Source organism: Strix uralensis, chromosome 11, assembly GCF_047716275.1.
Source record: "Strix uralensis isolate ZFMK-TIS-50842 chromosome 11, bStrUra1, whole genome shotgun sequence".
Classification (NCBI taxonomy): Eukaryota; Metazoa; Chordata; class Aves; order Strigiformes; family Strigidae; genus Strix; species Strix uralensis.
Genome location: NC_133982.1, coordinates 21,845,518 through 21,857,815, shown reverse-complemented (window position 1 = coordinate 21,857,815; position 12,298 = coordinate 21,845,518). Strand labels below are relative to the sequence as shown.

Below are 12,298 nucleotides of genomic sequence, written 5' to 3'. Positions count from 1 at the left end.
ACCTGCTAATCTGTGTTTTACTCTGTAGTAATCTGTTGAAATTAAAAATGGTATGTTGGTAGGATCCCACAGGGGCTACTTAATATTATTCTATAAAGCATAACATAAAAATATTCAACCTTATGAGGAAAGCTGCTTTACTCAACCATTTTCATTAGGCACATGAGAGCATCAAGACATGTAGCAACCTTGCAGAGAAAAGCCTCTTTGACATATTTCCTTTCAGCATTCTGGTGTGTTGAAGTAACTACTGTCAGTTGCCAAAACATCACAAAGATAAACAAAGAATGACATAATTTTCTGGAATGGGAAAAACAGATACGTCTATAACTAATTAGCATCATAGCAATCATGTAGGAATGGAGCAGATTCTGACTAACACATCATAACCTTCCTGTAAGGCTTGAAACTTCCTTTAAATTGGATGTTAAAAGAATGTACTTAAAATTTACTTTAAACTCTAGAGATTGAGAAAGGTTACGGTTAATTCTCCCACACAAATCCTATGCCCACTTTCATATTTTTAAGACTATTATGAGAGAGGGTTTTAATGACAACCTCAAATGTTCATCAGAAAACTCCAGGAGCGTATTGGAAAGGTCAAATTGAGTTTTAAATGTTAGAGCAAATTGTAACAGTACAGAAACAGACTTCTTAGGGACTTCTAGTGTTACAATATCATAGCATTTGTATATGCAATTGTCTGAATGTGATTGTAAAAGGTTAATAAGGGCTTGAAGAAACAACATCCAATCTGATTTGAGGGAAGAATATCTGTCATTCACAGACCTTTTATAAATAAATATAATTATTATCTGCTGTCTGCTGATAGAAAATAGCTTCTGATGGTTCCCAGTTAAGAAGTGAAAAGAGCAAATAGGTCTTAAAGGTGCTTATGGACAATTAAATAGTTTTAAACAGGAAGGCACAATTATTATTTTTTTTTTTAATTTTAGCTTCTCTCAAAGTCAAAAGGCTTGGACTGGAAAAAAATGGTGAGACTCCATGATGTGCAAACCGAGCTAGGAGTTAGCCTAGAGGAAATGCTGACCATTGTCAAGGAGGTATTACATCCTGAGCCTTACAGCACAGAGGAAATTTGTAAATGCCTGGGAATTAGCCTGGAGGAGCTCCGCTCTCAGATCCTTAGTCAAAACACGCAAGATGGTAAGCATATATGAAATGGTGGGGTTTAGTGTACAATGTTTGTATTATATAAAAAGTTTATGTATTAATAAGTAGTGCAAGTGGAATTCTTGCCAGAATACTTCTCCATAATCTTGGGTGACAAGTGAGAGAAGTGATATAATGATTTTCATTCTAACTTTTATCTTAAAATAGAGCAAAACTTTGATTTTGATCAAACTGGTTCTAAAATGGTAGAAGTAGCAGATCACTTACTGTTTTAGATTAGCCTGTGCTGTTTGAGAGTCAACTCCAAATAACCCAGGTTTTATTCGAGGGAAAGGACTAAACTAGGCTTCCTTTTTAGGCAATAGCTCTAACAAAACCAAACATTTTGTACGGTTACAACATCATTAAAATGAATCCTGTTTGCTGTCCCTTAACTGGTGTTAAACACCAGCACAGATGGGCTTGTGTTTCTGTTTTTGAATTGATAAATACATGATCACTTCATTAAAACATGTACTGGGCAGCAAGTCATCTAGGGCTCTCATGAGAAAGAAGTTTCTGTCACTATCAGGTTTTTTTTCTTTTAGGAAAATGTTGGTGGAGGTGAAGAATTTACTGTTTAAAGTATCTCTCATGTATTATTGCTTATGCTTATACCATGCAGTCATAAGCATTGGCACACATGGAATGGATCTCGGATGCGTATAGTAGGGTTGCTAGTGATGCTGAATAATAGAGCATTTATGAAATAATTTGTTTGCATTCATAACAGGTTTCCAATTGAGATCAGAATCCTTCTTTGAGAACTTAAAATAATCCTTACATCCTTGTGTCCATTCTGTAGCCTTAATACCTCCACTGTTTCGTAGCTGAATTATATCCTTGCCAGTCCTTCCCAAGACTGCTTTCAGGAACATATATATTTGATGTATATAAATCAGTAACATATCTATCTGTACTGATGCTTATATTTAAATAAACTGTATGTCTGGAATGATTGTAAACTTTATACATTGACCAAGGACCAGGTCCTGAATCTATAACCTGTTTTGCACCCCAGTGGTATCAGAGAATATGAAACTATCTTATTGTCTAATTACCTGTAGAGGGTACCAGAATGGAATATGATATGTTAATCCAGCTCTTTACCTCCATAGAAAGAGTTATGATAGCTCTGTGCTGTATATACATGAGGAATATACTGAACCATGTACCTGCACTCTGCAACATTTTCATGGAAAATTACAAGATTGTAAATGTTTTACGCTGTCCCCTTACCCTACCCTCATGAAGCAATACAAGACTATTAACTTACACATGTTTATACTCCTTATACCTGGTTTATAAAACAAAATTCTACAGTTCTATAGAATTGAATTGTTTATACAGGTTATTTTGATTTTTTTCAAAAATCAAAGTCTGGATAAAAAATTTAAACATAAAAGCTATAGAAGAAACTCAAAGGAAATTTTATACCATGGCTCTGAATAGCATTTGCAGATGTTTGCTGAACAGAATCTCTCAAACTTGCATGGCCATGATTTCATTTGATAAGGCCAATTAAAATGGGTTATGCTGAAAGCCTCTTTGCACGTACAATATAAAATTAAATAACAGATTTCTGTAAAACTATATGCAAAGAAGAAACAAGACAGACACAGAAAGAAGGAATCTAAATCCACTGTTTGTTTTTGTTACACACTAAACAAATTACATTTTATGTTGGCTTTGGAAAACCAGAGGCTCTTTGACAAAAATATTTTTCTTATTTCCCCTCTACTTTCCCACTATATTTTAATGACAATGCCTGGTTTCTTCATCCGAGAGAAAACATACCGACAAATAAGCAACCTCTGTGGAGAATTTCAGAACGTTGTTGAACTTCTTTGTTCAACATGAAGAAAGAACCATAACATTTAGAGTATCTTTCTTCCTTTGTACACGTTTTATCAACTTATCTGATAAAATATTCTAATGTTAAAGGTAAATTATTTGCATGAGAATTACTATTTAGATAATTTACTGGATTCTGACTTTTCTCTGTGGCTGAATATAAACTGTCAGTAGTTTTAATTTTTGGTATTATTCAAAGCCAAGTGATAGTTACAAATAATGTTTTGTGCTGGTGCTGTATTCCACGTTTAAGGATCTGAAAGTGCTATGTAAATATTATTTTAGCCTTAAGTCTAGCTTCTCCTCCTCTACTTATCCAGTGAGCACACAGCAACCTTGCCTCTCTTTTATAGGCAGGTACTCAAGGATTTCTGCAGTTCCCCACTGTACAGCCCACTTGTTCCCCAGGTTTGGATAAGTACAAATGGTGCATAAAGCCTCTCTAAACTTCTTGCAGTTGTTCTTTGGCCAACTCAAAATCCTGAGTTTAAATCTCCCTTGCAAATGTTTACACATGGATTGCACTTGTGGCTTCTGAACATCTCTAGAAAAATAATATTTATTACTTTCTAAGGTGCACTACGCCATAATTTTGGCTTGGACTTCAGTGCTTCACAGAACATTTAGTGTGTGGTGATTGTGGGACATTAGGTATTTATAAGCTTCACCACAAAATGATATTTTCCTGTAAAACAGTGTATTCCTTTAACCATGAAATGTTTTTTTTCCTTCTTAAATGAGGTATTTTTAAACCCATTTTTCCTTTTCATGTATAAAATTGTAATCTAATTTTGACATTTAAACCTGGGAATGAAATCGCCATGGGAGGAGCAGGCATCCATTTGCTGTGTGGTTCTGGCTGTTTAACTGCCCTCCTATTTTTCCCCTGGAAAGAGAATTCTAAATCTGTGCTGGTAGCTTCAACGGGTGGTGCTTGAATAGCCTTTCTTTCCCACTGCCAAGTAATTTGTATTAACGGTGATCTCAGTGCAAGAACAGTTTCAACTTGATTTGCACAGACAAGTGTACATGAAGGTGGACTCTCAGATGTTCTGTCAGGCTGCTCTGGGACACATAAAGCTTTGTTGTGCGCACTAGTAGAGCGCTCCGTCTTGCATGAACAGAGGTTACCTCCAAACTGGCAGACCTAAGAGCACTTCCCAGCCTGAGGGTCCATGTGCCTACTCCAGCCTCAGCCTGATCCATGTCATGGAGAAAATTGAGAATATACCATCCCTTTCCGCAAAAACATGGTTTACTTGGGATGAACCCCAGAGAGGGGGCTGCTCCAGGCAGATCCCAAACAGCTACCTGGAGGATGCAGGCCTTTGGGGTGTGCCACAGGTTAGGTACAGGCACTGAATGGTCTAGGTTAGTTGCAAAAGCCTTGTTAAAGCTAGCATTCCTCTGGAGGAAAAAGTCACTTCAAACCAGTAGTTATCATAATCTCTAAGCAGGTGTCTGCTAAATGGGTCACTGAATCCAGCAATGACTCGTCCCCTGGTTTATTTTCAGAAAGCCAGATTGCAAACAGTTACTTGAGCAGTCCCAGTAGAGTAACTGTTCCCCACTTCGAGTAGGGGGTTCACAATCTGGCTCAAATTAAAGCCATCTGGCAGCATTTTCTTATATACATTATGAGCCAGAAACCTTCACCCTCATCATGTTCAATCAGCAGGATGCCTAACAGAGAAGGGTACTATTCCACATGAGTAATGGTGGTAGAAACTGTCCCCTACATGATTTTGCATCGGTGAGTTTTTCCTGTTGTAAATTTCTAACAGTCTCATCAGCCATGTGTAGCTCATTAATCTACAGTGAAACATATCTTAAGAAGCTGCCAAAGCAACTAGAAAAAAAATATATAGCCTGAAGAGGTTGGTCTCTAGCTAAAGGTCAGATAGAATTGTACAGGAAGCCTCTAAAGAAAGGAATCTGCTGAAGTTGAAGTTGTAGCACATAATATGAGTTGCTGAGAAGCCACAATGTTTAATTATAAAGAAAAAAATCCCTGTAAATGGAGTGTACAGGTTTGCACAATTTTTGTAAAGCTAAAATTAAAAATATGACCATACAGTAGAAAACCCACAGCAAACTTTTCTGTTATATTTAATTAACCCACAGTTATTTGGGACTAATAGCCCAGGATTTTTGTTTGTTTTTAAGAGATTTTATATGGATTTTGGACAAACTTTCATTAATGTTAGTCTGCTGTGTCTTAACAAATTGGAAGGTTCTTGCCGCAGTGCGAGCTATTAGTGCACTGGAAAATGTCACCATTTCTTTCAAGGGCATTTGGTGGTCTGTAAGTGAATTGAAGCTACCTGTTCATGGATGACATTACAGAAACCCTCTGCAGAGGAGCAAAGCTAGGGTGCAGAGAACTCACAAAGGGGCAACGAGAGTTGCTGACATTTTCTGAAAAATAGATAAGGACTGGTAATACAAAGCGGTTAACAGTAGAGGAGATTCCTGGTAGAAGATTCACTGTGTCCTCTTTGAAACTCCAGAAACACAGTTAGTGAGGCTATGACCTGGAAGGTGGATTAGCTGCTCCAGTAACAGGCTGAATACAGGTGAAATGTGTTAAAAACTTAGTGACAAAATGTCACTAAGAGCAGACCTGGGTATAGGATTCCTTGTCCTTCTTAAAGTTTTCTTTGGTCTCATTTTGACTTTTCAGGTTTAACGTCTTCTGCTCCGTATCTGTTTCAATCCATAAAAAGTATCGTTCACCCTCACTTGAGTCCACAAGAAACTTTTTCGGTGTGCAGCTGATACCATATAGAATAAATCACAATCTCCATACTATCTTTTCAGAAAGAGACAAAAGAGACCCTGAGATTCTGATTGTGGTCTAAAATCAAACAGTTCATTTCTGCATGGCAGTGAGCAATGCAGAATGTGGCAGAGAGGAAATGTGTAGCAATTCTCAAAGAACAGTTTTTGAGAGCACGATTCTGGTCAGACACCAGATCCTCAGCTGATATATCAGTCTGAATGGTGCTATGTCATTTTAAACAAGCAGAGCACCTCAACTGGATATTGCACAGATCCCCTTACGGAAGAAACATTACTTTAGACATGCCCTAGACAATTACATCAGCGTGGCAGCCAGCTAGTTTCATTGCACCAGAGGTTTTAGGTTCCTCTCTAATCGCCAGAGAAATGGGTACCACAGGGCAATCCGCCTCTCGGGTGCGATAAACAGTTCCCTAACCTGTCATTTTCACTGACAGAAGATGGAGCTGAGGGTACCTGTACCCCTAATCTGGAAATAAATTTAAGCGGGAGAAACCAGGCCTTTATAGTCTACTGGATTAGGAAAGTTTATTTACATTTTCAGTCAGATTAAGTACCTAATTTTCATACACTATAATAGATTTAAGGATCCACATGCTTTTAAGAATCTGGCATTAGTTCCCTAAACCCTACTTTTTTTTTTCTCTCCTTTGAGCACCACAGAGGCTGAGACCATATAACCCAGTCCTGTGCAACACTGGAAGGTTGTGCGCACTTTGGTTTTGTTCCTTTTAACTGTGACACAGTATGGCTTGGGAAATCATCCCTTTTTAATTGTAAAAAATGTGGTCGCATGAAGCATGCAGATTTTGATCAGTTTCTGTACTCTTCTAAAACCACAGCCTCCATAGCTCTTTGGCATGTCCTGTTAATTCAGATTTTATTTATGTGGAGCTAATATACAGGCTGTGATGTAGCAAGGACATTCCAATATAGATGTAATTTTTTGAAATACCATATGTGCTCTGCTATCTTTTATTATATGGAGATGGTTAGTTGGACTACCCATCCAAACAGAAGAGATACAAAAGGGTTTCTCTTTTACCAGAGGCATTTGGTGTTGAAAGATGAAAATATGTGAATCATTTCATTATTTTAGAATAGGGCTTACAGAGTACAGAGGTGTTTGCTGTCCTGAAGATAATTTTACCTGAACAGTGCACTGCCAGAGAGGAAAAACAAACTATAAGAGAAATTTTTTAAACACAAACAAAATTTTCTGAAATAAAGGGCTGCCTGTAACCAGCCAATAGCTAACATAATGATACCAGCCGATACTAATTCGGTAAATGTCCACCGAAGAGTCCGAAAATAACATACAGCCACTGTTTCTCACTTAAGAACTGCCTGAAAGGATTGCTTTTGCATCAAGAGAAAGCCAGTGTCAAGGTAGCAAATTCTCTCCTACAGAGAGGGGCTCTCTGGGGAGTGAATGCTGTCAAGGACACAGCTCAGATCTTCTGGCTGGCAGCCAGTAGCTGGAGCGCCCATTCGGGTTGCCAGTTCATAACATGACGAGCACAACACAACCCCGGAGATTTTTAAGGTAATCTGGCCAGTAGAGCATTGCTCTACCAAAGGGTGGTCTCCGAATCAATCACAGCCTTTGGCAAGTCTGTTGCCTTACAATTGAAACCAGACATGTTTTCAGTTCATTCTTTGGGTTACTACTGTTCAATGGTGATTTACAAGAGAGTGTGAGCTATGGCAATCTCTCACGCAACTTTAGATATTCCCTAAACGAATGCACATTTAGAAATCTCCTTGCTCTAAAACAATGGCTTATAAGAAGAGAGTATTTAAAGAGAAACCATCCTTTAAAATAGGCCAAGCTGCCTTTCCTCACCATTTAAAAATACTGAGGCATTGCTCTGCAAAACACAGTGCAAGTAACTCCAGCAGCAACAAAATCCAGTGGGGTAAAACACACCTCTAAATAGGAAACCAAAATATGCTCTTCCTGTGTGATAATCTCAAGATGATGTTTCTGGGGGGCACTCAATTTTCTCATTTCTGTCCTAGTTTGAAATGCATTCAGAAGGCCTGTTCAAAAGACAGCAACACAGGATTTCTCAGTAGCAGGCTGTATTGAATTACAAAATAAATATCACCAGAAGCAACATCACCAGTAGCAGAACACTGCTATGTTCAATGTTCCTCTATCATTTTAGACTACTTGTGTGTGTCTCAGCACTGTATTTTCAGCATTTACAGTTGTGGTTTACGCTTACTCTGGAGAAATAAAGAGGGATTATACAGGTGCTGATGAAGCTTTCATCTGGAAGGATTGCAATCTGGAGCATATGAGAGACTTAATACTGGACACAATTTTATTTCCAGTCTTTCAAGGAAGATTTCTGCATATACTTGCAAATGTAGTCTGCTGAAATCATCAGAAGTGGTTCCAGAACTGGGCTGTCTCCACAGAACAGCCACATAGGAACTCCACGTGTCTGGGTCAGATAGTGAGTTCTGTTTTGAATACAGGGCTTGTCTCTCTTCTCCTTTTACCTCTATTTGAGTGTTTCATCAGCCATTTTAGAAAGCAAGAGAAAAAGAAGCTGCAATGAGGAGGAAGACCTTGATCTAAAGGAGAATTTACACGTAGAAAGAAAACGAGGATGTTCTGCAGTGCTCTAACAAGAGTGTGCTTGAGTTGTGATGAAATAAGGAAATATACTGCAGTAGGTGCTCACATAAAGAATAAAGTCCACTTATCTAATCTTTACCACCCAAACAGCTCAAGTAAACCAATTTAATAATAATTTATGTCACACATGCTTCTGGTAAACAATACTTCCTCAATAGCAGCCTCAGTATTAAAGCATATTGGGAGAGTAAAACAATGAACTACAATAGCTTGGGAAAGGCAGATCAATTCTTGGATATTAGTTGCAAACCAAACCCTCCTGTAAGTAGTAGTAGCTTGAGGAGCCTTTATCCACAGCCATCCCCTCCTTTCTTTTTATGCCCCACTGTTCAGGCTTGGTGGAGGTTTCTACCCCAGCAGCCATGCAGGTTTGGGCACACCCCCCTGCCTTCCCAGAGGAACTGCTTTTTCATGGCACAATAGAAACATTTCAGCCCAAATCCTTGCACTAGCCCTTGATCTTAGTAGGTCAATACTAAGCAGTACCTATCTGGGCTTGGTATCTCTTCACATCCACACAGGCAGCACTAACACTCTGGCTGGTAACACACACCAAAAATAAACCCTGAAGACCAAACTGAAAGCACCTGTGCTCTTCACTGTACCTTTAATCTAGTATTTATAGTCAGAGTGAGCTGCATCATTGTGAAAATATTTGAGAGCACTTCTTTACCTATGCACCAGGAAATATGGATACTACGTTTTTGTTAATCTCAGGTTTTTTTAAAAAAAAAAAAAGTTTTTTTGTGGTTTGATGCTTATTTTTTTTCAAGAAAAGGTCCATCCGCACAGCTGATGCAGATTTGGCCTGGAGCAGTCACACACAGCACCCTGGGCCAGCAGGTGCTGGCTGACAGCTGCCTGCAGGGCACAGGGCACCTTCCTGGTGCTCTCATGACTCAGTTTTGCTTGTATTTGAAAACGTGAAAGCTGATGCATGTCACTGCTAACATTCGAACTTGTGGTTTCCTTCTGCAAAGTAAAAGGAGAGAGAGTGGGTCTGTTCAGTGACACAGCAAATAACCAGAGCATGTGCATGAAGTTATCAACATGAAAAAAATAAGTACATTGTCTTTTGATGAACTCTAAATACTATTTTATTAGGGCTTTTAAAGAAGATGTAGGTGAGCTTTTGCAGAAGACTTTTAGCCTATGGAGTTCTAACAGAAAATACAAATGACTAAAAAAAAAAATAATTCTACCGTGGTTTTGTATGTTCCTTTTGTAGTGAATATTAATGGATAACTGTAGTACCTAATATTTTCATTTTGTTTAGTTTCCACCTTTAAGTTATACCAGCGTGCAACGCATGTGTATAGTGAAGCTGCCAGAGTGCTGGAATTTAAGAAGATATGCAATGAAGCACCTGCCAATGCAATCCAGCTGCTGGGAGAATTAATGAACCAGAGCTATATCAGCTGCAGGGAAATGTATGAATGCAGCTGTCCTGAACTGGATCGGCTGGTAGACATCTGCCTGTAAGTTTTGACCACAAAGAAGAGTAATCGCCTGTTGAGAATATTGTTTGAATTGATGAGAAAATATGACATCGTTGGCTATTGCAATTTTAAAATGAAAGTATTCTTGTCTCTTATTACAAAATTAATCTCCTGCAGGGACATTACATGGTCAATTGTTTCCCTACTGACATCTGTGTAATACTTTCAGATGAAAGCTGCAGTTTATGGCTTTATTACAGACTTTGCTTTTGTACTGACTCATCGTCACAAGTGTTACGTTAGACTGTTGGCTATTCTTTTTTTAAGTTGTAGAAGTCATAAGTGTTTTTCTTAAAACATCATCTTAGTTGTTCTATTTGAATTCTGTTACTTTTTGTGCATTTCTTAACCATTTCAGAACTGTTGCCATGGGAATTCCAGGGCATAGGCAAGCTATTCTTAGGTTGCCTTGGAATCATAATGGCATATTATGAAATGCTATGGCATTTTTTTTCAATTCAAAAAATATGTTGTCTAGGGTATCAGATAGGTTGGACAGCATTTCACCATTTAAAAGATGAGTGTGTTAACTGTTACAATGACTAACACTCTGCTTCTCTCTGCACTGTGTGTCTGAGCTTACCCCACATTATTTAGCGTCCATTGCCACCCCAGCCTCATTCTTTTAGCTAGGTTCCCTCACTCAGTTTGGCTGCGATAAAACCAGCGCTCACAGCTACAAAACAGATTGCCCCAGTGTCATTTTGTCTCTTCTCTTCTCCCTTAATTCCTCCCCAGTTTCATATCCTCTAGCCAGAAGAAACCAAGTTTGAGAAATGGCTTGAAGTGAGCTGGAAATCACAGGTTGTTGTTTGTAGCAGGCTGTTATTTTCATTACTCTGCTACAGTGGATGATGAGATCTGGTGTAACCATATGCTAATACAGAAAGTAAAACCAAATTCTTATTATTCACATTCTACATAGTATTTCATCCATATCACAGGACCAGCATGAAAGGATGTGCACATTTCAGGCCCTCTTTATTTCCATTTTTCTGGTACATTTAATCATGGGACAGACATCTTATGCTAATTCAGTGCCTATAGAAGGAATTCATTGCCTATAGAAGGAGTTCAGTGTTGGTGATCATTTTAACAGTGGCTTGGGGGAATAAACAGCTGCCCACCCGAGCTTTCGCACCACTACTCCGTCCCCGCCTCTGCCCCAGCCACCTTCTCCCAGCTGCTTCCCCCATTCACTTCATCATGGCTCCTCAGGATGCCACCTTCATATTTCTGCTCGTTTGTTATGGTCCCTGCTTCTCCTTGGAGAAGGATGTGCTTAGTTTGGGAAGTTCTGCCCTAAGCCATGAAATGTCATTTCACTGTCTTTTAGAAGCAAATACTCTATAAAAGTATCCCATCCTTTCTATATATCTTTCAGTCTTAAAGAAAACAGAAACTGTTTCAACTTGAAGCTAAAAAAAAAAAAAAAAAAGAATACCTTATCACCTAAAGATCACCTGAAAGATACAAAAATATTTCACAACTGCCTTTGTTTTTAAAAAAAATTTAAATTAGTCTGGCTTGTAATGAAAAGACGAATTTTACAAACATGCAATTTGCCATATGCTTTCTTACTTCTGTACTTATGCAGATTTTGTAAGTTGTAATACCCACTTACCAGGTTTGATAGAGTATGATACAGATGATTATTTAGGTTAGTCTGATTTCTTTTGCAGACAAGATGGAATGGCCTCTGAGCCAGAAAACTGCAAAACTTAAAAACTGAACAGAAAACTTTTGGACATTCACAGATTATTTTGCATATGGGATACACATGCTGTTGTGTGATAAAAAACCAAAGAAGCCATGATAGCCATTGGACGGGCTGATAGCAATTTAGCAATACAATTTTTGTTTCTTCTCTTGGGAGTCAATCCAGTACATAATTCACAGGCTATGTTCAGTTTATTGTATCACATAATGATCACATAATAGAATAAGCTACGACAGTCACTCAGCAGGGCAATTCCTCCATGGTTATCCCAGCTACTCAAAGGGAATTGCTGATCTGTGTGTGAGAAGGGAGAACTGTCTCCAGCGTTAGCTGAAGACAGAAGATATGCTCTACTGAATTATCAAAAATCTTAGGCTACAAAGTCTTGATCCAGTATCAGCACTGCCTGTTCTGTGACAGCACTGACAGAGGAAAAGCCTTAAAACTTAAAATCTGCATTATTTTTAGGTATATTAACTACGCAGTGTTGATGCCTCAGTCAATAGCATCTGATGACTGAACTGGCAAAAGTGACTAGCCATTTTAAGTGTCTTCACTTAGGGTATCCAGCTTGAGTCAACTGACAGGGCCTGTTGTCAG

The 12,298-nt window shown here is 38.5% G+C and overlaps 1 protein-coding gene across 1 annotated transcript in view; it reads left to right on the top strand.

Annotated features, from left to right (window-relative positions):
- GALK2 (galactokinase 2) overlaps positions 1-12,298 on the top strand; it is a 50,085-nt gene that overhangs the window by 32,938 nt on the left and 4,849 nt on the right. The window contains exons 8-9 of the mRNA XM_074880900.1: positions 957-1,167; positions 9,756-9,957. Coding sequence (XP_074737001.1) covers positions 957-1,167; positions 9,756-9,957 — 413 coding nt within the window. The remainder of the gene's footprint in view (positions 1-956; positions 1,168-9,755; positions 9,958-12,298) is intronic.